The following is a 27,831-nucleotide window of genomic DNA, read 5'->3' as shown; positions in this document are numbered from 1 at the left end:
ACTCTTTTATTTAAAAAATTTATATATATATATATATATATATATATATATATATATATATATATATATATATATATATATATATATATATATATATATATATATATATATAAAGCAGAGCAGTCATGAGACCTGAATTATATACAAAAAGAGAAAATAGAAACACAAATCGCAATGACAGGCTAACAACTCATTTAGTCACGTTTGTGAAGCTGAACATACTATCTTCCAAATATATATATATATATATATATATATATATATATATATACATATATATATATATATATATATATTTTTTTTTTTTAAATATATATTTTTATATATTTTATATATTTATATATATATATATATTTTTTTTTTTTACAATATGTGGAGCAAACATAAGTAAAGTGAAATATTTACCCAAAGAAGAAGCTTTCCAGCAGCTTGTATTTTAATTTTAAACCAAGTTAATTTTGCATAATCCTTGAGACTTTGTTTTTACTCTAAGTATCTTTTCTTTATTCTGTACCTTGGACTGTCACATTGAAGTCCCTCTCATGGTCTCCAGCCTCATTTGTAGCCAGACAGCGAAAAATAGCTGTGTCAGAGATCTGAGCGCGAGAAATGACGAGCCGTCGCCCGCTTGCTGCAATCCGCAACCCTTCTCCAGATCTGATTCGTTTTCCATCTTTGTACCACCTGGAAAAAACATAGTTGGCATGTTGCCTGGCTATGCCTGATTGTTTATTTTTGACGGCGTGTTGGACTGAAGCCTTACGTGATAACAAGTGCAGGCGTCCCAGTGGCATGACACTCCAGCTCCAAAGGAGTGTTGACTATTACTGAGCTGTCTGTCACTGCGTCAGCTCCATCAATGAAAGGAGGAACTGGGGCAAACACAGAAAATCAGTCAAATCTCAAAATAACATTTCAATCTATAGGGCAAAACAAGCAATTGTAAAACTATTGCATTGAATAAACAATATTTTCCTGATCCTATTCCCATCTATTTGCATGTGTCAGATAGAAAAAACCCCAGTGAAGAAGCAGGTGTCTGTTTCCCATGACATAAATACATTGTTCAAAAAAGCACCACCACTAGCATCCACTACACATGGGTTGTCGTGGCCGAGTGGTTAAGGCGATGGACTAGAAATCCATTGGGGTCTCCCCGCGCAGGTTCGAATCCTGCCGACAACGGCAGAATGCTTTTGTTCCAGCTGTCACGGTGCAGTTATTTCAGGTTTCTCATACAGGATGACTTCTAACAACCAAAGCTGAATTCAGACAATTATATTCTTTTCCTCACTAGATATCCACCGACACTGACATAAAATTCTCACAAAGGCTTAAAAAATGTTGGAAGACAGACTGATAAATCCAAAACTAAGAAGGAACAGGTGACAAATGTAAAATGGCTTGTTTCCTATAAACAATCAACATTTCAGTAAAATCAAACAATAATTTTCCCATGATAATTTAAGCATCTTAAAACCCTAAACTTATTTATTTTAAATACTTTGCTATTTGTGATAATTGTATGTATTAATACCATTAATTTTAGTAATAAAACTATAATTTTGACTAAATGTAATTATATTATTGGATTCTAAAAATTTGAATTTGAGACATCGGTAGGGATGTTTTTTAAATAAATGCTTAAACAGCTTTATCTTTATTTACAGTAATGTAGCTGTAGCTCTAAAATACATACAAGTAGAATAGATTAGGCATGATGATTGTAATAAAATGAATAATATATGTATATATACTTAGTATGGGGTTAGGCCAAAATGATGCCATTCTTTGTGTCTCCTTACCCAATACTTTGACATCATATTTGACCTCCTTCTCCCCAGCGATACTTGTGGCCACACAGATGTAGCGTCCAGAGTCCGAGATGGACACTGAGAGGATTTCTAATTTCCTTCCCTGCTCTAGAAGACGAACACTGTCTCCATAATGCACAGGGACTCCATCTTTCAGCCAGGTGAGGGAGGGCGGTGGGTGACCTGCTGCCTCACACTCCAGGGTCAGATGTTTACTGAGGACCACTTTTCTCTCCGTGGGCCCATCTTCCCCTCCAGTAATGGTGGGAGGCACTGTGGGGAAGATATGAAATATAAGAGGACAAGGTGTTAAAACTTTCTTGCTTAACAAATATTGCATTTATATTGACAGTGAATGCTTCCACAAGTAAAAATCATCCAAATCAGGGTGAGGCATGACATCCAAATAATTATTTAAATTTTTTTCATTATTTTATTTCATAGTAAACACCCTCTAAAATCCTAACTAACCTAAAAACTTAAACTCTGGATCAATTCACTCCTATTTTGTACCAAGGAATATTAGTTTTCATGAATTCATTAATAAAAAACACAACCTCTTATTAAATGTATCAGGTTGCACCACAAAAACTAAATTTTTACAGGAGGTAACAATGTTTCATATCTTTATGTTTTTGTTTCTATGTAAGTGTTTATTATGCACAATTTTTCAGGCGGCCTAAATATATAATCAAGATTTATTTAAATGAACATTAAAACAAAACAAAAATAAAAATCTTACTGTAGACGTCCAGCTCAAAGCTCTTCTCAGCACTTCCAGCCACGTTGTTAACCTTGCAGGTGTACTGACCAGCGTCAGACGCCTGAACTCGTGGGATTTTCAATCGGATACCTCTCTCCAGATACTGAGCCTGTCGGCTGGACATGATGGCTTCTCCTCTGCGGTACCAGGTGATGGTGGGATGCGGTACTCCACGTACTTCACACCCCAATGTTACCATTGTGTCCAGCAGTGCTGTCACATCCGTTGTTAAGTTGCCTCCTATGATGGCAGGAGGCACTGTGACAACAAGATAAAAAAATGATCAATCACAATAGTATAATTTACCATTTGGCTTTATCACTATAGACTGAACCACACACCATAAACACTAAGGTTGAAGTCTTTGGACTGTTTTCCAGCTGTGTTTATGGCGCTGCACTGGTAGCGACCTTGGTCTCCAAGTCGAGCACTTTTTATCCTTAACCCCTGACCGTTGTTGATGACTTCCAGATTGGGATCACCAAGAAACACTGACCTAGAGAGAAACCAAAACAAGACGACAGAGATAAAGTTTAATTTACAACTATCCTCCCAGTCAGAGGTTTACATACACTCATTATAGCTATGAGTCTCATTTTGGACATTTACTGATAGATTTGAAATGTTCTTTTTCAACAACAGTAGGATCACAGAACATAAAAGACGAAAGATTTTTTAAATCAGGAGTTTGGTGCACAAACTAAATCTGACTCTAATGAGGATTTTAGAGAAGTCTAAGCTTTCTGTAGGGGCTGAGGCCAGGGCCATTCCAGATGTTTACAGTTAGCCAACTTTCTCTATTTCTAAACCCAGCTTTGATGTGTGTTTGCAATTGTTTTCCTAATTGTGCTAAAGTTTTAAATATATAGCTGTTGATTGGGTGAAGCTAAAGCGTTTTGGTCCTCTCGCCTTTCTGCATTATTCCCGTCACTTTGTTATTCCCGTCACTTTGTGCAATGCACCACCATTGCCACTAAATGAGACCAACATTCCAATGCAACCACATCGCTGTGATGTTGGCAGAATTAAGAGAAAATATTTTGGTGCCGACAGTTCTGATATACTACATAAAGTGGTATACAAGTAAGGAAGGTGGCCTCTGCCCAACAAATTCCTTTTAGCCGCTCAAAACAAGCTTTGATATGGAGAAAGCAGAGTGACATAATTCTTCTGGAATGTTCTCATCATCAGCCCTAGGATATTCAGCCAAAACTATGCAGGAAGGCTTTTCAATAGCTACAAAAAGAATATATTTTTCCTCCACTTTCTGAGGGACATTACACCAAACAATAGTGGAATTGTAAGTATATGTGAGGTTGTGTGTATTTTGACTTTGTGGGTTAAAAAAATTGCAGTTGTGCACCCAATTGTTTGCTTTTTAAAATGCGTCATATCACCATTTCACCCAGAAAACTGAAACAACAAATCATTAAAAGCCCCAAAATCAATATAAAGTTTATGATTATAAGGAGTGCATGTTAACTACTGATTAGAGAAGTATACTGTATATGTGAAAATCAGATTGCACTTACTTTCTCTCTTTGTACCACTGAATTGTGGGAAAAGGTGAACCATCCACTTTGCATTCAAGCGTGAGCTCTTGTTTGACAATTGCTGAAACATCCATGGGAGAGCCAGATCCTACGATTGTTGGTGGGACTGAGAGAAAGAATCAAGTTTATTAGATACATTTTACAAAAAAATTACTACAAATGCGTAAAATTTAGTCAGCCCACTTTACACTCGAGCTTACACAGGGTTTCTGTTTGCAGTTGATTCTTTAACATATTTTCATTTCATTTTATGGTATGTTTTATAGAAGTTTAAACTCTGCAAAGAACTTCATATATGGCTGATATTGAAAATAAATGTTGAAATACTAAATGTTTCCTCTTGAAAATACTTTTAACTCATAAAAAGTTGCAATAAACCGCATCAACTATCAACTAGCTGTACATTCAATTGGAAATGTATCAATTCATGTCAGGCTATGGCAGATTTCACGTAGCAATAGCAGTCGAATAGATCCAGACACATGAAAACTATCTACTTACCAAGTACATCTAAACCAAACACTTTTTCTCTGCTGCCTGCAATGTTAATGGCTTTACAGCTGTAGCTGCCTGTATCAGCTGTTTCTGCCCTCAGCAGTCTCAGAGATTTTCCCATGTCAAGAATCTGGATGCTGTTACCGGCAACAACCTGTAAATTAGCATTAATACATTAAATCAAATGCAACACAGTGACAGAGAGCTCAGAAAATGCTGTCTGGCAGTTACTGGAGCGCATTCTGTTAATAGAAAGCAGATTTGAAAAGCAGCGTTAATGTGCAAAAGCGGAAAACACGGTGGAAAGCAGATTGATTTGATTTACATTCCAGATAAATCAAAACTCAAAGAAAACGCTTGGATTTTCCTCTCACTGCCTGGCAGAAAACAAATACAGCTGCAGCCAAAACATCAAAAAGTAGCCAGTCTCGCAACAGTTTACCATAATGATGGTTTTTGAAGCCAGTAATTACAATAAACAGGCATACACCTGAGAGGTACATTTTTAAAATCTGTCTTCTTGGATGCATGTATTGCTTTAATTACTGCATTTAAGATCAAATGAGAAAATCTATTATTGTAACCTATCACCAGGTATGCACATTGTGATTTAATCCTTTCTGAAAGGTAGTTTTACTGTGCTTTGCAAGATTATTCAAACTCATTTAACATTTACACATTTTTTCACATTTCAACTACAAACAACAGCAGTTAGGATTTTATGTGAGATCACTAAAAAGTGTCAAACAATTCAATGTTTGTCCAATTACAAAATGAAAAGAAGATAGTTCACGCATTTCAAACTTTTTGCAAGTAAAAATCTGAAATGCGTTGCTTGAATTTGTGTGTCAGTGCAGAGAACATTAGCGAGTCAACAGCCCTTGTCTGCAATCTGGTCTGTGTAGAATAGTGGCAGGTAGAAAAGAGATATAAAATAAAAATGGTATAAGCATTGCAGACACTTACAGGAGTGCCATCCTTAAACCAGGTGATGACAGGTTTTGGACTTCCCGTGACATCACACAGCAAACTGATTGGCTCATTTAGGACTACTGATACATTGCCTTGTGTGTCCCCATCACGAAAATCTGGTGGAACTGTAGATGTGTGATATATTTTAATATGCTATAAGTATTCATAGGAATATATTGCTGTTCAGAATGGTCTGCTATAGTCTGAACTCAATGTCTCTTAACTCAATGAACAGCTAAATCACCATTGACTCTGAGCTGGTACTTTTTCTCGGTGGATCCTGCATCATTAGCTGCAGTACAGACGTACTCTCCATCATCCAGAGGTGAGACAGCGGCTAAAATCAGCAGAGTACCATCGTCCAGGATGGACACACCGGGCTCATTGCCCGTCAGTTCAACCCCATTACGCAACCAACGGATCACTGGCTTCGGTAGACCTGAAACAGAAGTAAAAACAATCATTCATTCATTAAAAAAAATTTAAAATCAGCTATTTATTTTCTGTTGCAGTTGCTTTTAGACCAATAAATGCAGGTGGCTGTTCCTAATATGTTGGACATACCAAGAATTGTTTTAGCAATACATAAATGTGAGAGGGAATGGTACAGCACCTTTTGCAAGGCAGGGGAATGCGATGCGCTGGTTCAAGACTCTCTCTTGCAGAGGGCTGTTGAAAGGAGGCTCTGGCACCTGAACAACAGGGGGGACTGAAAGGAATAAAATAAGCATATTATTAATCCGGAGACATTTTGTTACTTTAACATCAATTGTATTTATATCAAATTTTTTTTTCTGTTTATTAAATTATTTATTGGATTCTATTTAAAAAAAAACAATCAATTTTAAACCTAATTCACAGGTGAAAATACAGTTTTGGTAAAGGTTTTCCTTTCATTTGCAAATCAACTGTTGGCCACTCCTGTAATAATTTTGCTCTGTTTCATCACATTTCCTGTTAATGTCGTATCACAGGTAGCCACCATTGTACACCAATCAAATCAGCCAATCACAGCAGCTCAAATCATTTTGCCATCCAGATATGTAAAGATTATTACGTTTAAATTTACATCAAGAATCAAAGCAGGAAACAAAGGGAATTTTTTAAATTCACATGGTTGTTGGTGCCAAAGAAACTGCTCAGAGTATTTCACAAACTGCAGATACACGTAGTTCCAGAAACAAAATGTGGTTCAGGAAAGCAAATTGTACCAAATAAAGTCACCAGGGAATATAGAGAAACCCACCTTGGACTTGAACCTTGACCTGAGCCTGGTCCTGACCTGCAGAGTTGGTGGCTGTGCATGTATAGATTCCTTCATCACTGAGCTTTACATCCGTCAGTATTAGAGTGCCATCATGTGACACAGGGAAGTTTCTATTATCTTTGGTCCAGCTGACCGTCGGCTCTGGGACTCCTATCACCGCACAAGCCAGTTCTACTTGATGACCAACCCGAACCTTTATCACTCTTGGACCTGGCTGGATTTTAGGAGGAACTGCAGGAAAGAAAACGGAGGAAGAGATTTACAAAATTTCAAACTATATTTTACTTATTGATCAGAAATATCAGCTAATCATTTTATTGCTAATATTACTGTGGGTATGGGCTGGACCACTTTGATGGCATTAAAGTAGACAATTGATATGGCAAATTGTTCAGAAGCTCAGTTTAAACCATTTTTCAGCTTATTAAGTATAGACAGGACAATAATATATTTATCTGTCTCCCATTATATCAAATGTTCTTTCAAATTTCCAAAATTTCTTGAAAAAATTTTAAAGTGGTAAACATCAGTGTTATAGCTGAAAGAATTTCTTTGTATATTGATTATTCCTACTTTCAGCTTTATCTTTTCATTCAGTCACCAAGCTGAATGAAAAGAGAGCTTGACATATTTCTATGTCATAATTATATTAGAAATATCTAAAAACAGTTAAGTCCAAAGAAAAATTGAAAAAAGCAGATTAAATTCATCTTAAGAAGACGCTCAGTGTAATTTAAGACATTTGCACATGTTGTATGTACAGAGTCTTAGAAAAAGAGAAATTAAATGTTCATTCTGTCTCTATAAATAAATGCAAAATATTCTAGCCTCTTTTCATCTTACCTAAGACACTCAGCTCGATGGACAATGTCACATTACCAGCAATATTTGAGGCAACACAAACATAAAGTCCACTGTCTGAAACTCTAGTCTCAAGGATCTTCATCGATCCAGATGGAAGCTGACGATGCCTGAGAGGATGAAGAACACAGTGCCTTACTGTACACACACAAGAAACAGCAGCTATAAATTAATCTGCAAAATTAAATTCTTTTCCAAATGTTATGCTTCCAAGCTGCCAAAAATGTGAAAAGCAAAGTTAAGTAGAACACTAATTGTTTCCACTCAATGATTTAAGTAGTTAGGACTCCAAACAGATACCACAGTAATTCATAATAGTCGACCATTATCCGTAATTACAGTTACCTTGGCAGATCACAGACTAAATGTAGGATAGCTTTGTCGTCTTAGATAGTCTCAAAGAATGACAGGGACAAAGCACTGTAATTTGGATAGCATGGAGTTAATTTGAACCACTATGAAAATATCATAATCTGACAATATTTATGAGGTCCTTTTTTGTTGCATGTAATTGTGGAAATATTTACAGATGCAGGCATGTTGGTTTTGGATCATCTTCCCTTTTAATAACATTGAAAAGTGAGGAAACAGTAGTTGCAGATGTTTTTCTCATTTTGTCTGACACAGGGTTTTGCAATTTCAAACTTCAAAGGCTTATTTTGTCATATTTTTACTTCACAAAGCAACATATGTTTTCAGTGTGACAGGTCGGGATTGCGGACTGGAGTCTGTTTAGCCCCTGGACTCTTTTACTACACAGACATGCTGTCATAATACTGACAGAATCTGGTTTGGTATTTTTTTTCTGAAATAAGCAAGGGCTTTGCGTATATACAGATCCAGGCTGTACTTATGGGTAAGCATAGATGAATTGTGATAAGTGATCATTTTTGTGGATTTTGTACCATTCCCATGAGAAGAGAAAAAAAAGAACACAAAGGCCTTTAGTTCTCTGTGTGTGTTCAATATGAGTTGGATTTTACCTCGGGGAAAAGGGCGAGATGAGCTGTTTCTCTTTCGCCCAGCTGATGGTGGGTGGTGGGACACTTTGAACGTCGCATGGCAAAACAATATCCTCCCCCTTGATCACTGACATCCTCACAGGCTCTCCTAAACCTCCAGTGCCACCAACTCCAGGCTTGGGTCGGACTAGGAAAGAAACCAGCGATAAATTTAGAGCTGATTTAGAGAATATGTCCGACACTAATATCCCAGCTCGATATGTGGTTTGAATACTTTTGCATGTCATATTACAATAAACAACTTAAGGTATCTATAGATAATAAGCTGGTTACCATAGACTGTGAGCTGCACCTTCCTAGTTGCATATCCCGCTGCATTAGTAGCTGTGCAGACAAACTCTCCACTCTCCTTTCCAGAGGGAGAAGCAATGAGGAGGCTGCCATCCAAATCCAAAGAGAAAGCTGGACCACCCAAGTTTAGCAGCTCCCCACCCTAAAAGATTAATGGATAGGATAGAGTTCAATGTTTATTTCATCTAATCATCTTATCAAAACACTTGTTACCAAGAGTGATGAAATTTATTATGCAATTTCTTGTCGATATAAAAAAAAACAAAAAAACACTGCTATTAAAACAACGTTGCTCTTTCAAATGACTAAACATAAATACAAAGGTTATGTCAGAGCTTCAGGGCTGTTTTGTGAATAAACAATGACTCAACTTTTCTGACTAATGTTACAGAGAGAAGCAACCCGAAAATAATCTATTGCCCCTTTCACTTTTACAACAAATCCAAATCCAGTTTATTTAAAAAACACCTTTAAAAACAGAAAGTTACCCCAAAGTGCAGTACAAATTTAAGATAAATAGAACAGAGATAAATACAAACACATAAAATAAATATTAAAAGACTCATAACATTGCCAACTCACACTGGACCAGATGTATTTAATACATTTGAAAACAGGAATCAAAGATTTTTACAATCAAGAAAACTATTGAGAAAAAAAAATTGTGAATTAGAGAGAAACAAGCAATGTAAACAAACAATATTTTAATTGAGACATGCTGTTCATACAGACCTTGCTCCAAGTGATGTCTGGACTGGGTACTCCACTGGCACGGCAGGGCAGAGTTATCGGTATTCCTTCAATTGTGCTAAATACTTGAGGCCCATGCTGAATTGTAGGGGTAACTATAGGTAGGGAGTTAGATGATGTTAAAACGTTTCTGTAGTTATCTTTGTGTGACTTATTTCTTGCACATAAACGTACCATGGATGTAAACGGCAGTTGTGTGGTTGGTGGCCCCAATAACGTTTTCAGCCAAGCAGGTGTAGTCGCCTCCATCATCCAGCTGAACTCTCTCAATATGCAGGCTACCATCTCTCCTCACTGTGACATACTGGTCTGGGGTCACCTAGAAGATTGCAGGAGGGGGAGTTTTTAAATAACCGGAAGCAGGAGCATGCAGGACCAAGAAACTATGCACTTTTTGTTTGTTATCCCACCAGGCCGTAGTTGTGGAGCCACTGCCTTTCTGGGAGTGGATTTCCAGCCAGCAGCACGCAGGGCAGAGTGAGCTGTTGGTCCTCGATCACACTGATAACAGGTGGACTCATTGCAATCACAGGTTTAACTTCAAAGAGAAACGAGAAAAAATGTGTTGGAAATTTCTTTAAGCAGAAAATAAGTTTTGATAATCTTTGTCCTTATATCTGACACCATGCATAAAAATTGTTATGAATAACTTTAACTAAGGTCAAAATTACATGTAATTTTGCCCAAAGTGCAGAAAACAGCGAATATGATTTCAATCAATGCAGACAACAGAATATAACGGAGTAAAAGTACAATTTTTTTACAGAGTTCAATAAAAAGCAAATGTATATGTTCCCCTGGTGTGCTTAAAGAAAGCAGACATATTTAATTTACCAACTCAAGAATTTAACTCCATGAAAGGGATCATTGGCCTTAAGGATCACTTGGAACATGGACACAATACGCCATTTGCAAATAGATAGATGCAAATGGCATCTATCAAATAACTATCAACTTTCAAAAACACGAGAAAGATTTGTTTCACCTGTATAACAATATGGAAATAGCTTTGCTTGTATAATTACATTTGCCGGACTAATTTAACAAAAAATATGTGTTCAGCCAGACAACCTGGTCAGCAAACACTTTCCTCACCTTGTTTTTGAGACAGATGAAAACTGTGCTTTTATCAAAAACACTGAATGTCTTGCCATTTGTGAACAAAGTGCTGCATTTAATTCAATTACACAATTGGCTCAATTTTGTTTCTAGCTTAACTATGATTAATTAGGAATGGACAATTTGTATTGTATTTTGGTTGCAACTACATTTGAATTTGAATCATTGTGCATTTTACTAAATTGCACTATAAAAATCCTTCCTCACTTTTATTTGAGAATCAATGCCACACAAAAACTACAGGAGCAAAATGTGAGGTTAATGAACACTGTAGCTGTGTCTGTCAAGTCCAATGCAGACGTGGGTAAAGCAATCTTCATACTTTATGATGCTAATAAAACATCTGTGCATGTGCTTCTGCACTGGGTGTTCATATCCAATGAGGTAATTTAACCAGCAGGGAAAAGGCAGGCAGTGGGGTGTGTAATATATGGCATATGTGTGGGTGTTTGCACTTTCTAACCTTTGGCCCACATTTAAAGACTCAATGTGTTTCCACTGCAGAGAAACTAATGGTGGTTAACAAGGCACATGTGTTCCCACACATGCATTGAAGCATGTTAATAAACTCACTTGACTGGGCAAAGGTGAAAACAAGCAAGCTCACTCTGAAACACACAATGTAAGTTGTTCCTGAAAATCACCTGACCATAAAGAGAAATTATGACAACTTAAGGTTATATTTTTCAGAAAAAAATGAATGTTCTTGGAGCAGCATCTTACTATATGTGTTTACATGTCATCCACATTTACAGACACTTTTTTAGCTTCTGATAAATAGCTTCTACATGATATTAGACAATTGCCTCCTTGACACATGGATTTTTGCAAGAAAAGTTTGACAACATTATCAACTAGACCTCAAGTAAAATCTTAATTGTTCAAATAAAACGACAACTAGTTGTTGAGTTATTGCAGGAAGTAAATTGTTAGTACAAAATTAGGTTCAAAATTTTACACTACAACCAAACCTAACTTTGTTAGGTTTGGTTGTAGTGTAACTTTGTCTTAATAAGACTGAATTCAGAAGGACATATGCAAATATTATGGTCCCAACATTAAGAAATCCAAATAATTTATAAAGATGTGAGCATTTCAATTACAATAACTAGGACCAAATAAAACAAAAAAAAATATTTAAGTGCAACCAATTTTAGGTATTTGTTAGCAGTGAGTCAGCTTTAATTCATACAAATCTCTTAAAATAGGGATATGTGTGACAGCATGTTACACAGATCCTTATTTTACCAAGGATATGTGTAACACATCAATAAATACAATGTAATAATTCAGACATTTAATAAAGCGATCTTACCAAGTCCTGTCACAGTGATGCTGGCCTTGGCTTGGATCTTCCCAAAGCGATTTTTGGCCTCACAGATGTACACCGCCTCATCCTCCACCCATAGATCTGAGATAAAAAGGAACTTGAACAATTTGTTTTTGACTTAACAGGAACAAAACTGACTTAACAGACTTACTAAATATGTGTAGGTCCCCTTTTTTCTGTATGACAGTGCTATGTGAGTGGGCTCGGTTAAACAGAGAGGACCCGTCCTCTCTCCTCCAGGTGACTTGCGGCTCAGGATGCGCATGCGCTTGACACGACAACGTCACGTTGGAGCCAATGTCCTCTACTACATTTGATGGCTGTAGAGTGAACTTCGGTGTGGCTGGATTGGTCAAGAGTAAAGAAGAGTAATGATAGTGACGAGTAAAAACATCCTACATATATATGGAAACATTTATGCAAAAGTATTCAGAACAATTTCTACTCCAGGAGAGGTGAGAGGTTGGACAAGGAGTTAGCAGAGGTGGTTAGCCATGCTAAGCCGAATTAGCAAAACGCACAGTTGGAGTACAATTGTTCACTTTATTTCACTTTGTCCATGTAAAGCCAGATCTCCACGACACCGAACTTACATTATATTATCATACATGAGAAAAATAACAAAACTTCACCTCGCTGCACCTCTAAAACGTCATAGAAACGAATTCTTACTCGGTACATGATTACAACAAAGGAAAAGGGAATCGGCGCCCCCTAGAGGTGATACCTACTCAACTCTACGAACCAAGCAGTAAAATGATTGTTACACTGTTCAGGGTTAAAATAAGATTGCTCAGAATCTACTAATAAACAAACAAACTTGTTTAAAAGTCAATAATAATTAGTTTTTATTTGTTAACATCTTCAGCATCTTCTAAATGGATAGAAAAAGTGTGTCAGTTTTCCGTGATTCAAGTCTTTGATAACAGTTGAATTGATCGAACAAAACGCTGAAAAAATCCCAATCACATTCAGTTCATTAACATCAACTTATTGAAGAAGTGTTTCCTAAAATGTTTAACCTCATACTCACAAAATAACAGCAGTAGAGATGTTTGATGCCAATTATAGTTGAAATGTAAAACTATTGCTAAAACTAAACCTAAAAGCCCAAATGAAAAAGAATCCCAAAAAATACACAGATATAAAGTTTTCATCCAATCATCACAATTGATGCGATTACACTACTGGAAAATTTTGTTTTGACTTAATTTAATTTCCAGACAAAATTGTAAATGGATTACCATATGAGATCCTGGCTCATACTCTGGGAGCCACTGGTGTAAAATATCTAAGAATGGGAAAATATGTCAACAACACCTTCTTTAGAAAACAGCTGGCTGCTCAATCAACTTATATTTGGCCACAAAGCTATTTTATGACATTATGCATCCCAATCCACTGAGGAGTTAAACTCTGGACTGGAATTTCCATTTACCCCACTGAAATTTCAACCTTGATTTGCACATTCAAACATTTTGTTATTCTCTTTACAAAGGCAAAATCTGCAGTTTCGATTTATATTTTCTTCTAACTCTACATAAAGTTAGACTGGGTGCTGACAATGATTGCTGGGACAGGTAACAGACATTTTTGGTGCAGAATACAAAAAGGAAAATTAAATGAAGCACAAGCAATTTCTGGTGGTAATGTGCAAAAATACAAAAAATTCCTTTAAAAGTCAAAAGATGATTTCATAATATTCACCAATACGTACCTCCAACATCAAGACGGATCTTTAATGATGAGGAACCAGCAGGATTTACAGCCACACAGGAGTAGTCTCCAGCGTCACCTAACTGGGTTTGCTTTATAGTAAGTGTTCCTCCTATCTTGTCCACCTCCAACAGATCCGAGGAATGGAGCTGAATATTACCTAGTAATTACAACAAATGCATTTTGTATCAGCTTTCAAAAGTCAGTTTAAATTTAGAATGCAAGACCCAATACATTTATTCAGATTATGTTCTTCATCATTTCTGTAAATTAAACAGTTTAAGTCTTCCTCAAGACTTTATTTCTTCTCTGCATTTGTCTGGTTAACATTAAACACATTTTTATGTTTTAAATTGTTACCTTTGTACCACCAGATCTCAGGCTGAGGTATGCCGGACGCCGAACAGGACATCGTTGTGATTTCTCCGATGTTACTGAGTATCTCTCTTAAGACTGCGATCACCACAGGAAATTCTAGGAAACAATAAATTGTAAAAAAGAAACAAACAGACAAATCACTAACATAACAGGAACATAAAAGAGGCAAATAATTTGAATACTCACCAAAATAGGTCAGAATGGAGGTCATCGTGTCAGTACCAGCCTGGTTACTGGCCAAACAACCATACACTCCTCCATCCTTCTTCTTTGCATTTCTTATAACCAGAGTACCATCAGGAGTCATCCGGTATCTAAAAATCAGAAACATAATACAAAATTATAGATTTTATAAATTTACCAGGGAAAATGGCAATGCTAACTATCTAGTCATTTCATAAAAAATATTCTTCAAAGGTTTTTACTAGGACAAAAAATTATGATTTATATGCTAAATTTTGTATATCAAACTAGTTTCATAAAGCAAACACTTTGTGCACCAAAACACTATAACCCATTGAGTAAAGTTGTTTCTACACAAAACGTGCAAAATTAGTTAACATGCATATAAATTTGTCTGCCTTTGGTTCAAGTTATGCTACAAGTCACTGTTAACCCCTGAATCCACAAGTTTGGTCATATGCTGAAATCTTTTGACATATACCACAGCACCAAAACATGTGATCCTTTCAGTGTGACTCAAACTCTGGACAAATGAGGAAATTTTGAATTAAATGTCCACTCATTTTGCGAAAGAGGAAACTGTGTCAACAAGAACAGAAAGATTACAATACAGTTTATTAGAGCAAAGAGAACAGAGAAGTGAATGAACGGTAAGCTGTCAAAGGCAAGGTTGCAAATAACATGTAACAAGATAATATTCTACTGTAATTAGCAAATGACATTATGATGTATTAAAAATGTATATTTTATATTTTGTCTTGTTCTTGTGTGAACTCAACATTTAAGGACAAACATCTAAAGCAGCACTTTTGAATGGTTTAAACAAAACAGTTTTTGTGCAAAAAATGCTTAGAATGTAAAATTAATCATATTTTTAGTGTTATGGTGAAATGAATTAATTTACCTATTGGTTCCCGTAATAAACATGTCATTGTGGGTCCAAACCAGACGGGGTGGAGGATAGCCAGTGGCTGAACACCTGATCCTCACTTCATCTCCCATCATGAAGGTTTGATTTTGAGGCTCCACTGACACTCTGGGTACCTCTAAAACAACAACAACAAAGGTTTCAATTATTCAGTAATTCAGTCAGACCATCAGAGGCAAGGTGAAATTCTAAAATAAAACTTGCATATTGAAATACTGGAGTTAGTCTCTGCTCTTGGCAAGATCAGGGAAAGGCCTTAAACACATTTCCATGCAGGGACAAGGGTTATCCGCTTACACAGTGAATTTAGTTCCAGTTACATGATGGAGCGGAGCCTAAACTTTTATGGCCGGTGTCGCAAGAGGAGGGATGACTGCTAAGATCACTAATATTATTTCACAGCATGTCTTTCTTCTACTAAAACAGAAAACAATGTGGAATCCAGAGAATCTGGATCTGTCTCTGTAGACCCTTGGATTGATTCATGATGGGGAACTGTTCTCCTCTAAGATGTGTTTTATCTATTATATTCTCACTGATCATTTTATTGCCAGTGTTTCATGCAGAAGAGTGATGATTGGAATATTCTCAATGCACACAGCTCTAACATGTGTTAATCCAACATGTTGAGGACAAATTCAACAAAAAAAAGGACCCTGGGTAATGTTTAAGATTCTGTTTTATTATCTTTATCTTATTATCTTTTTTTAGGTTTTATTTTCTCTTTAGGGCAGTCTTTAAGGAAAAATATTTGGGCTCAAATGGTTAAAATAAAACAAACCGGTCAAAATGCATTCGTTGTGAAGGAATAGATTTTACGTTTTTGCTTCAACTTCAATTATAGGGGATGCCACAGTTTTAAAGATATGCAGGACATTTAGCAGATGGTACAATAAAATCACTATGCTGCCCAGACACATTGAAGACTAAGAAACACAGCAGGACTGTCAAATTCATCATCTAAGCATTGGACGGAAGCAAATAATAGGAAGGAATGCTCTGGTCAGATGAGACCAAAATTACACTGGAAGAAATCCTATTAAAGACTGAAAAATACCTGAAACTGGGATCCAGTAATAACACTATTACTGCTAGAGCTACCACAAAAGCTCTTGCAGTAATAGAGCTTAGATAAAAGCATACAGGAATGTTGTGTTTGCATGGCCTAGTCAAAGTTTGTCCTTAATGAGCAGTGTAATGGCTTGACTATTTTTTCTTCCTGAGAGATTGGCTGATTTCTTTTGATTTTTCAATAATGCCATACAAAGAAGCAGTGCGTTCAAGGTGTTGCCTTGCAACAACTAAAATAATATACAGTACAAAGGAATCATATCACCATGTTTGCTTTACCAAATTGTTCAATAACACATAACTCTTAGTTAACATGCATGTAAGTTTGGAAGGTCTGATTAATCTAAAACATAAAATCTTCAGCATAAGTTACTGGTAGACAATAAGAAAAAAAAAGTTATGAGTCTTTTCATACTATATAAGATAGATAGCTACAAATTCAGCAAAACAAAGTTTGGCTTTAAGCCGAGTTGGAGCAGAAACACCTTCTGGGTCTTTCTGGTGTGAGTCAACCTGCCTTTCTTCAAAGTGAGGTTAATCACTAGGATATTACTGATGAGGGGCAATTAGAAAGGACCTGGGGCATTCTAACAGCTGTTTCACAAAGAAAAATAAATGACATAAGGACCACAGATTATGTAATAATGTGGTCTCTCACATTTTCAATACATGTAAACAGGTTAAAAATGGAGAAACAATGGATTGCTCAAAAAAGATGTCTCTGAGTGAAACACTATGGTAAATAGAAAGCCCAAATTAAACTTAGAGACCATTAAGTACACATGCAAGGATTTTTTTTTTATGTCTTTGGATGCCTACTTTGGTGGTGGCTCACACTGAATGAGAGCCTAATGCAGAATATGTGTCATTACTATGTTTTCTAGCAATATAGTGCCATTTTATAGCAAATACAAGCAATTATGTTTACTTCATTTGTTATAAAAAGGCTATAAATATATCAAATATAATTTCAAAGAAAATTGAATTCATAATTTAATCCATTGAAATTGGGGATCTGTCTCTTTAAAAATGGGTCTTTTTGGAACTCCGTCATCAGGAAGTTATGGCAACACTTCTAACCCTTTAACAATGTTTTTACCTGCGTTGCACCGAATAGTAGTTCATATGATGAACTCAGTAGATGTGCATTTCCCCTAGGTACTTGCTGATTGCTGCTAGCAATCAGCAATTAGCTGCTGGCCTCGCAGGGAGGGCAGAAGCTCTAAAGTTTGGAAACTGCAGCTCAAAGGAGCAGCTGTGTCTCAAGACAGTACTCTGTCCACCGAGGTGTTTAGCAAAGCTTAATTGTTGCCAAGGGAAATTAAAGGATTTCTCAAACATACATAAAAAATCAAAGCAACACTCCAGGTATGTTTTTGATGAGGGAATAAAATTATATTATGTAAAATCCAAAAACGTGATTTTACATAATATTGCCTCGTATTCTAATTAAGTATTGCAAAATTAACTAATTTTTACAGAAAATTTAAAAGTGTTGGAAGTTCAATAAAATTGGCTGCTGTGGGCTTCAGTATAGAGCACATGGATTTAAAATGAAATAGTTGTGTAACAAGGTGGAAATCGTATGTGGTTTTGGACAAACTGAATCAAGTATAACATTTATTTGCTTTGTATACTTTGCTTCTTTCAACAGATTCTGGCTGGGAATGTTTAGTAATTTGAGATAATCAACAGTAAAATGAGTCTGATTTACTCCCAGATAAGCACCAGGAGCAGCAAAATAATAATGTTTTGGATTTTTCAGCCATTGACATTGGATAGGAAATCCAATCTCAATGCTTACTTATCCTTTGTCATGAATTATTTTTACATCTCTTATACAAAACATTGGGTTGAATTTATAGGAGTAAGATAGAGGTGCTTATGGAAGAATTATGTGTGATTTTAAACAAAGTATCACTCCACTTTGTTTAAAATCACAGCAGAAACACTCAATCACAAATAAAAGTAAACAAAACAATATTACACATTCGGATCAGGCGGAGTCAAAGCAATCAAGGACACCTACAAACTTTATGTTGACACAAACACACATAGAATAAAAAAATAAATAAATATCCTTTATTGTCCTGCAGCGAGGAAATTCAGGACATATTTATCACCTTGTACTGTGAGATACGTCCGATCTGTGGTCTTTCCTCCTTCATTCGCAGCAATGCACTCATACCAGCCCGAATCGTCCGGGGTCACGTTGGACACCTGCAGTGAAAGGTTGGCAAGGATGTTCCCCCGTGGGTTCAGACGGGCATCGTGGCCCCCTCGCAGCCAGGTGAGGTTGAAGGCAACAGTGCTGACGACTTGGCAGGTGAGGACAGCATGACTGCCAGGTGAGACGGTAACATTCCCTTCAATAGTGATGGCCGGAGGCGGTTCTAGAGAGAAAAGTGAATGTTGTAGTTATTTTATTTGGATATAAATATGAATATGAAAAAAAAACATATTCTCTGACAGTTTTTATTCTTTTAGAGTTTGATCCTAATATCGCCTCTCTCACCTGTAGGGTTTCCAGAAAGTTCAGTTCTGAATCCAGATTAACTATTGAACTTATCATTCACACTTTTTCTGAGATTTTATTTTTTTATGTTGATGACATTCAGCTCTACATCTCTTTAAGGCTGCCATCCCAAGTCTGTGTAATCTGGGTTGATGTGTAGTGACTAAAAGTTCTGCAATGAATATGCAGTAATTTTTTGTTCTGTAAAGCTGGATATTTATTTGTCAATTAAACATGTCAGTATTCATCTCAACTCTTTCAAAAAGCATGTAAGCTATATCACACCAAAGTACCACTTGTGTAATATGATTTTTTTTGCATAATAGTGGCTCTTGTGTGAATATGTTACATATTGCAACAAATGTTTTTAGAAGTGAAATGGTTCCAATTTTAGCAACAAATGGTTATGTGTTGCTAAAATTGGTAAATTTCCTATGAAAAGGTTCTTCAGGATAACCAAGATTCTTACCAGCAGCTGACATGAAGATGCTTTGATACACCAGCTTTCATATTTATTCATTTAGATTTACACATGCTCATATGAAAACAGGTAAAACACGGTGTGTCTGTATTACTGAGAGTCTTGGGATGTTATTACCTGACACATCTAGGAAGGTACGAGCTCGCCCTGTTCCAGCGCTGCTAATTGCGATGCATTCGTAGTGGCCTTCGTCCTTCAGAGTTACCTTTTCGATTTCCCATGACACGCTATCTGATTCACTGGAATTAAAGTCACAAATATTGGTACACGATCTGAAAGCTGGACCATCATTCAGCTTGGTACTGTACTCTATTTTTAGTACTTTACAGCCAAACGTTTTACAAACAAAAACTATGTTTCAAAACTAGATTTTATTTGATGGTAACAGAAAAATGTAAATCTTTTACATGTGCATACAATTTCAGTGGTTTAGCCTTCAACTTCAGGCTTACATCATCAACTGTGAATAGTTTGGTAAAGTAAAGCTATATTCAAGAAATTAGAGGAATTTTGAAAAGTTAATTTATTTCAGACACTGAATTCACAAAATTAAACAAGTTATTTAGATTAATTTCTAGTACACTGACATTTCCAAGTCGATTATTCACTTACAGTTAAAGAAAACACAAAATTTAAGATTAGAATATTGCATCAGACCAATAAGAACATATATTTATACAGAAATGTGTGCTGCACAAAAAGAAGGCTTAATATGCATTTAAAAAAAATACTTATAATCTGACGAACATCTGAAAGCCTATTCTAATTTAACAGTATAACTATATGTCACCTGAAGAGTTGGTCAACTCCAAGTCGCTTTCCATCTCTGCTGAAGCGCTGAGTAAATGGTAACAAACTCTCTACCTGGCATTTGATAAACCCTCTCTGTAGGTAATAACCATTTGTAGTGGCTGGCATTACCACCTTAGGTGCATCTGAAAGAAAAGCAAAGTAAAGAAGATTGCATTTAACACAGAATAAACAACATTGTTTCTAAAGGTGGGTGAAAATGCCCATCACTCACCAGGTACAATACTGGAGAAAGAGACACTGGAGACTCTCTGGAACACAAAACCCTGGCTGTCATATCCTGTAAGCCTCAGGAAGAAGGCCTCGTTGGGAGGGATGAACTCTGTGATGTTCCAGAGATTGTACGGCTGTCGCTCTGGGTAATACCTGATTGGCAAAGTTTTGATAACTTCGCCGGTGATTGTGAGGAGCTCCAACCGGTCAGGCCGAGCAGGAGGGGAAAGTCCAGTGGTGTTCAGAAGGATGTGAGTGGGAATGCCTAGGAAGTGGAGATTAATGGTGTGAATAAACAGACTAAACAAGTAAAGCCTTGAAAGGTTGGCTTTCCTCACCTTGAACTGGTCTGCTGATTGTCATTTTAAAATCCATTGTGGGTTTTCTGGAAAACCCAGCACGGAAGTCAATGGTGCTGAGACCTGAAATCCGGACGGAGTGCCTCCCTTTACTTGTTGTCTGCGACCATAACAGAAAAACGTTGGGTCATTTTTAACTTGACTGAACTGATGGGAAAACAACAGAACAAGGATTCAAAAATCAGATTTTTGCACTATCTTTTGATCAACATAGAAGTTAAATTGAAATAGTTGTTGAATCAAAAGCAACACTGAGTCTGAAGCTCAGTCTGAAGACAGACTGAGCTTCACGACTGGCAACCAAACAAGTAGAGACAAGCTGCAAGAGTGATTAGTCCCTGTTCATATCACTTGAACTTATAAAACCTTTGGGCTGACACACGAGATACATAAGAAGCTCACACATAAGATGAGCACAATCACTATAATCAGAGTGGATAATGAGGTCTTCAAGGGTTGGAGATCTCTTGAAGTTTGCAGAAATAAAAGATGAAATAATTACTCCGAAGTACATGTTTGCAAGAGATGGAAACTCCTCACTTTGGTTGATGGTGTCACACTGCAGAGGAAGGCATGAATTCCTGAACTGTCATTTACTTCACAATTGCTCCAAATGAAAGAGAATGTTTGGAATCTCTGTATTTTACGATGATTACCAAACGCAACATAATCACACCGTGCAAAACAGTGGAGAGGCAACAGGCAAAAGAATGACTGAGCTAGAGAAGAAACTTACTTTATTTTAATAAGCACTTATTTTTATTCCAAAAGACTTAGACAACATGAAGCATCATTAAGCTTTGCAGACAGCTGGGAAATTAAAGCTGGGAGACAAATTGGTCTTTTAAACAGACAGCGGCCCCCTATGCATATCACCAAATTAGCTAGAGTAGATTAAAGGAGCGCTGGAAAGAGATTTTAAGCTAAAATCAAATGAAAGAAAGGCATAAAATATTCCTGCTGATCAGAAAAAAATGTACCTATTTCAATTAAAATAAAAAATGTCTGAGACAAAAGGCAATTCAGTCCTGCCATAAACAATATGTCCTGCCATTGTGAAGCAAAGGGTAGGTAAGCAATTAGGTAGTGAGGAGTCCTGCTGTGACAGCTGCCACAGAATCTTTAGGTGGTCCTATATGAGGACGAAGGTCGTCTAAAGGTAATCGTTTTAGCAAAGAAAGCAAGGGTCGTCTCTCATTAAAACGGCTCACTTCCCATTTTCTCAGAATTGAATTCAACTTAGACTTTATGGATATACTCAGGTTATGTTGTACCTTTTTTTATTTTATTTTTTTTTACAGAAAAAACACTTTACTGTCAGCAAATCCCTCAAAAAAAAACAAAAACAAATGCTTTGATAGTATAAGTATTTAAAAGTTAATCCAGTAAACATTTTTAGATTTAAAAAAAATCTTTGTTGCATCTCAAGGAAATTGTGTTTATCTGGTTGAAGAGTAAACTGTATTTTTCCCTTCTACAACCAACTTAGACATTAACTGAAGGTCTAAATGCAAAGCTGTTTTAGCTAGCAGCAGGACGCATTAAAAAAGACTCCATGAGTCACTGTGTCTCGAACACAGGACTTGTTGATTATTGTCCAACCACTTTTACCAAAACAGAAAACTGCACTAGATCTGAACAAACAACTGGTTGTCTGTATTTTGGTCAGAAAGAGACCAGTAGTGTAGGAGAATGAAGGTCTGTTTGGAAATTATAATTTATGCGGAATATTTAACAATGTACTTTTAGATCATGATTTAATTGCCCTGAAATAGGGAGAGAACATGAACATTAATTCATTACACATAGAGCTTTTTTCTTTCTACTTCTCTTTCTAAACTTTCTAAGGAACATCTTTGAAAGAGCAGCTCGTCTTCTCTACAAAGTTAAACATCTAATCAATTTGAAGGCAGATTAAATTATTTTAAATGGTTTTCCTTGGTCTAAAAACTGCTAGAAGCCAAGAATTATTTTAGTAACTCCTCAGGTGAGGAATGAAGCGTTTACCTTGACAGACCACATTCCTGGCTGCGGGTCCTTGATGTTGACTACTTTGGCCGAGTTGGGAATGTGCAAAAGCTCAGTCAGGCCGTCAGTCTTCCCCAAGAGTTTTCCTGAAAATCAAACAAATATACAGATGCAATTATTTACCTATTCAGCAACTTTTATGGCACAAATTTTTACAACTTTAAACCACATGTTAACTTACATGATTGTAAGTTAACATTAAAATGTGACATTAAAGAAGAACATTTTTAATTCCATGATGTGTTGTAAACATTAGTCAAGACACTGTAAGTAAAGAAACATGTGTAGAGTATATGTATCCCAGATGTGTAAATTCCAGGGATTTACTCAAACTCTTGCTGCGTAGAGCTTCAGTTTTAGTGATTAATTCCTTAGTCGTTGCAAATTATTTCTTTTAGCAATCTAATGTCATCTCTTCCAACGGTTAAGTGAAATTTTCCATAAAAGCAAAAGTGTCTTGATGTAATTTTTAAAGAAAACGTGCGAAGATTTCTTGAGTACAGATAATGTGGTTTCTCTCTGCTAGAAAAAAATTTATAAAAATTTAAGCCTTGATTTGATTATTCCTTTTGTCAAACTTAAGCTAGACTCTTAGCTACCTTATCTATCTCTTGTACTGGCAAAATTATCTGCTCAACTGAACTATTTCTATGTAAGCTTGAAATCCTTCAAGACAGTATTAAATTTCTCTTTGGGATCAATAAAGTATTCTTGAGCTGAATTTAATATATATTTATTTTTTGGCCTAACATAGGCATGAGGGTGAATTTTGCTAAATTACTGGCTTCTAGTGTATTTCAACTTAATTTTAAAATAATTTATTTTCCTAAGGCTAATAGAAGAGTGTTATAGATCTAATCTTTAACAGTGCTCATCAAAACATAAGCAGAATTCAGCCACCATGTCAGCAGAGAGGAAATCTTACCCTGGGGAGTTTTTATTTCAATATCAGGTGCTGGGCCGCTGAGAGCCACCGTAACTTCTTTTAGGCTGGGATCAAAGGGCATTTGCCAGGTGTTGCTGACCTGACTGAAATGATCAGTGGAAAGCAGGTTGACCTTTGAGGACTGCACAGCCTCCTCCACCCATTTCAGAACCTGTTATGCAAAGGAAAAATGTTAGAAGTGTTGATGAAAGGCTGACAACTTTTGCTTACTAGAAGATGTAAAAAGGTTTAATTACTGACATAACACTATGAAGCACAACTTAAATTTAAAAGAAAATCTTTTTAAGATTAAGTAACATGTCAGCTATGATACATCAGCTTTTTCTTGGAAACATAAAACTCTTTATCAGAAAGATTTTCGCATTCCATGCATGCCAGGCCCATATTTTCCCCACATCACATGGCTATTCTAACCATGTGATGTATAAAAGCATCTGGCCTTCCACATTTACTGACACTTTAAGTAAAGATATGTATGAAAAATGGTAACACATTTTTTAAAATACCAGCATAATATGTGGTGAAGGTTTGTCCTTTCACGGTTCAATTTAAAGATCAGTGTAAGTGATGCATATTGGGATCCCCAGATTTGAAATGAATTCCCTCTAGGAATACGCAATATGGCATAAAACCTATACCATATTGCATATATGCTATAATACAGCATGTAACATTCATGATTCTGGCAAATGAATTAGTTCCCATGTTTTGCAGGGGGAACAGAGTATTTCAGGCAGGTGAAATGTTTAGTTAACCCCATGTAACTTTGGCAAATAAAGAACAAATGTTTCCAGATCCACACAATTTGTCGTACATGAATTCAGGAATAAACATAAGAAATTTCTGAAATAATAATTAGTTCCCATATTGTATACGTACTTCAAATTAAGATCAAAACTGATTTCTAGGCACTTTACAAATAAAGATCCATAAAGAAAGTTTTTTTTTTTTTACTATTGAGAGTAAATTGTCTGAATGTTCTCCGTGGATCTAAACGGGTTACTTCCTTTGTTCAAACTCCTCTCCAAAAGTAATAAAACTGCCGAACATTTGAATTTCATGCACTGGTTCTTTTCACAATCCAAGACTGTTGATTTACATTTTGGAGAGGCTGAAAAGAGCAATGGTATGCATCAATAAGTAAATTTTTCCCTGCACATTAGATCTAGAGCCCCCTCCGGGACATGGGTTGTAAAAACCGTCTGAAGTCATTTGATTTCCAAAACTTACGTGAAAAAAACACTTTTCTGTGGCTAAATCAGGTCTAAAATCAAATGCTTCACTCACTTAAGGTTGATAATAGTGCAGGGCCAAACAATAATTATTCTTTTACCTCATTGACCTGTTTCTTGTCTAGGTGGAAAACTTGCCCAGAACTTGTAGAGGCAATCTCCTCATACACCTTGTAACCAACATGATTCCTATCATCACAGTCACCCGTCAGCACAAACACCACCTTGAAAAAAAACGTAGAACGATTAAAATAAAGTTTCTTTGATTCTGAACTTAAAGAAATTTCTGTTTCCTTAAATTATCTCCAAACCTGTGACTGTTTCTGTTGAATGAGCTGCAGGACTTCATGAGTCAGTTTGTAATCTTTAGAACGGGCATCCGTGAAAACATAAATAAATGATCCTGGCAAAGAGATCTCCAAAGCGATCTTTATAGCACCGATGCTCATCTCTGGGCAGTCACCACCTCCCTGTAGAAGAAAAAAATAGATTGATCTGTCAGCAATGTTCATGTGCAGTGACTCGTAAGAGTTTTCATACTCCTTGATCTTGTTCTTAATTTGTTGAATCACAACTACAAATGTTAACTTTTATGTGACAGGCCAACACTTATTGCATAGTTGTGAAGAGAAGAAAAACAACATTTTCAGTTACGTTTATAAATGAACATCTCAAGAGTGTGCTCTGTCTTATGCATCGCATTTGTATCATTCTGTTCTCATTTGCTCAGGGAGGAGGTTTACGGTTCCTCTGTGTAAATGCGACTGCCTTACAAACACGTCTGATCTGTCCAAGACTGTTGATTTACACATCTGTCCTAGGGATCTTTGCCAGGGATACCATAGTTTGTCTCTCCATCTGGATGATTAGCTGAGTCTGAGCAGAGAAGTAAGAGGCTAAAAATGTATGTGAACATGTATTGTATGCTTGTGGGGATTTATTGCCCATTTGAAGTCGGTAAGTTCTTCTCTTGTACATCAGTATTGTGCATCATTGTACTTCTTACTTGCACAAAGCTTGATGTATGTCTGCTTAATGTTTACTGTTTGGTTTGAATGTATTTAACAAATGATTGTTCTGTTCTGTTTGTGTATCCTTTCCAAGACAAATTTCTCCCATGAGAGACAAATAAATGTCTTACCATTTCCTCAGCCTGTTTTAGGAAACTAAAAGAAATACTACCTACCAAAGTAAGGTGTCTTCTGTTATTTCTTATGTCAGATGGTGCAAGGGCATCAGAACCAATACAAACAGAAATGCAAATGTTGCAAAGAGCCAAAATATGATACATCTTCAGCCTAAGACAAGTGAACTTTCTTCCATTTGACAACTTTCTCTTTTCAGTGTACCTCACCATGTTCTCAACATAAAGCCTTAAAGCAAGACCGCATTGTTATTTTTTACATATAGTTCTGCCTTTTGTCTGAAACAAAAACCCTTTTCTAACATTCTCAAGCAAAAGGAAGGAGTGTGAACGTTAAGAGGGGAGGGTAAGAATTACAGACTGAAGAATAAAGCTGTGACAGATAAAGGGATTGTTTTCATGCTGCACTCGATCTATTCAGACATAAGTTTGAACACAAGTCATGCTAAATATGCAAATTCTTCACCAAAGTCTTTCATCAAAGGCTATTCAGGATTTATCTGCCTTTGTTTAACATATTTAATTTGAAGTTTTTATTCTTTCCTTAATTTATCCAGAATACTTGTCAAACAAACACATTTAGGCATTGACTCATATATGTCCAGCTGTTGAATGATGTTGTTGAGGCATTTATTTGTCTTCCAGCTGGAACGCTATAAAGTTTCTTTTTAATGCCAAGCTTAACAATACTCTGGTATGCAATTACCGACTTGTCAGGCTTACACTTTCTTTCAAGCCTTGTTTTTGGCTTCCAGTGCAAAATAACTAAGTTCTGCAACAGCTCACAGATCTTCCAATCTAGACGTCTGGTATGATGACTGCAACCTTCTGGACATCCAGGCTGGCTACAGCTGCTGTTTCTTCGAAAGACGCAAGTGTCTGAACCCACCTGAACGTACAGCTCTCTAAGTTCATGCTGGAACTTCTTCGGGTCTGTTGTGATTGTTACAGGTCCAATCTCTGCAAGAAAACACAAATACATGGGATTAATGGAACCATAGCCTCAAGATGTGTTGGAGTATTTTTATTGTTCTGCATTGTACCCAAGCCAACTATTGGTTTTGCCAAGTGCTCGTGAATGTCCATATTAAAATGTTAAAGTTTGAACTGCTGAAAGGGAAATCTTTATGGGATGAAAGAGATTTTATTAAGCAAGAAAAAGGTAGAGGGAACTATAAAGAAAGTAATAATGCTAATATAAAAAATATGCAGAATGCTTGAAGACTTTTTTACATTAAAAAAAATCTAGTAACTATACAGTGACAGGTTACTGTAAAAAACACTACTGCAGCTCCATTGTGTACTGATATTATTTCAAAAGACAAAAATATTTTGTGATACTCTAAAGTACACCTATTTTATGTAGCTCACTGTATGTATGTACTTCAGTAAAACTGTGGTGTGTTTGGTTTTTTATTGAGTGATGAAGATTTAAATTTAAATATTTTCAGTAACACAAACTCTAACCAAGTATTTTAGGTAGAGTCTTAGCATGCTTGAATTAATTGATGGCTTCATTCAACAGACTCGTGGTCCACAAAGAGATGATACACAACAACACGGCATATAAATGTCATCATCATCACAGAG

General features: G+C 36.3%; 1 protein-coding gene and 1 non-coding gene across 2 annotated transcripts in view; one reads left to right on the top strand and one right to left on the bottom strand.

Moving 5' to 3' along the window:
• hmcn1 (hemicentin 1) overlaps positions 1 to 27,831 on the bottom strand; it is a 77,311-nt gene that overhangs the window by 34,094 nt on the left and 15,386 nt on the right. Inside the window, exons 2-34 of the mRNA XM_055048531.1 lie at positions 27,131 to 27,201; positions 25,409 to 25,567; positions 25,199 to 25,321; positions 23,845 to 24,016; positions 22,899 to 23,005; positions 20,871 to 20,991; positions 20,534 to 20,797; positions 20,300 to 20,444; positions 19,627 to 19,748; positions 18,637 to 18,906; positions 15,419 to 15,560; positions 14,518 to 14,645; positions 14,314 to 14,427; positions 13,955 to 14,113; positions 12,389 to 12,580; positions 12,223 to 12,318; positions 10,199 to 10,326; positions 9,963 to 10,107; positions 9,771 to 9,883; positions 9,021 to 9,180; positions 8,709 to 8,874; positions 7,708 to 7,835; positions 6,844 to 7,095; positions 6,211 to 6,306; positions 5,842 to 6,036; positions 5,592 to 5,722; positions 4,632 to 4,779; positions 4,110 to 4,236; positions 2,919 to 3,073; positions 2,557 to 2,835; positions 1,806 to 2,087; positions 764 to 872; positions 515 to 684 (exon numbers count right to left, since the gene is read on the bottom strand). Coding sequence (XP_054904506.1) covers positions 515 to 684; positions 764 to 872; positions 1,806 to 2,087; positions 2,557 to 2,835; positions 2,919 to 3,073; positions 4,110 to 4,236; positions 4,632 to 4,779; positions 5,592 to 5,722; positions 5,842 to 6,036; positions 6,211 to 6,306; positions 6,844 to 7,095; positions 7,708 to 7,835; positions 8,709 to 8,874; positions 9,021 to 9,180; positions 9,771 to 9,883; positions 9,963 to 10,107; positions 10,199 to 10,326; positions 12,223 to 12,318; positions 12,389 to 12,580; positions 13,955 to 14,113; positions 14,314 to 14,427; positions 14,518 to 14,645; positions 15,419 to 15,560; positions 18,637 to 18,906; positions 19,627 to 19,748; positions 20,300 to 20,444; positions 20,534 to 20,797; positions 20,871 to 20,991; positions 22,899 to 23,005; positions 23,845 to 24,016; positions 25,199 to 25,321; positions 25,409 to 25,567; positions 27,131 to 27,201 — 5,169 coding nt within the window. The remainder of the gene's footprint in view (positions 1 to 514; positions 685 to 763; positions 873 to 1,805; positions 2,088 to 2,556; positions 2,836 to 2,918; positions 3,074 to 4,109; positions 4,237 to 4,631; positions 4,780 to 5,591; positions 5,723 to 5,841; positions 6,037 to 6,210; positions 6,307 to 6,843; positions 7,096 to 7,707; positions 7,836 to 8,708; positions 8,875 to 9,020; positions 9,181 to 9,770; positions 9,884 to 9,962; positions 10,108 to 10,198; positions 10,327 to 12,222; positions 12,319 to 12,388; positions 12,581 to 13,954; positions 14,114 to 14,313; positions 14,428 to 14,517; positions 14,646 to 15,418; positions 15,561 to 18,636; positions 18,907 to 19,626; positions 19,749 to 20,299; positions 20,445 to 20,533; positions 20,798 to 20,870; positions 20,992 to 22,898; positions 23,006 to 23,844; positions 24,017 to 25,198; positions 25,322 to 25,408; positions 25,568 to 27,130; positions 27,202 to 27,831) is intronic.
• Positions 1,104 to 1,185, top strand: trnas-aga (transfer RNA serine (anticodon AGA)). Its single transcript has one exon. It is a non-coding gene; the product is annotated as a tRNA-Ser (tRNA).

The sequence above is a fragment of the Poeciliopsis prolifica genome, unplaced genomic scaffold (assembly GCF_027474105.1).
Source record: "Poeciliopsis prolifica strain line A6 unplaced genomic scaffold, Auburn_PproV2 SCAFFOLD002, whole genome shotgun sequence".
Taxonomy (NCBI): Eukaryota; Metazoa; Chordata; class Actinopteri; order Cyprinodontiformes; family Poeciliidae; genus Poeciliopsis; species Poeciliopsis prolifica.
This window is presented reverse-complemented; position numbering and strand designations above follow the sequence as displayed.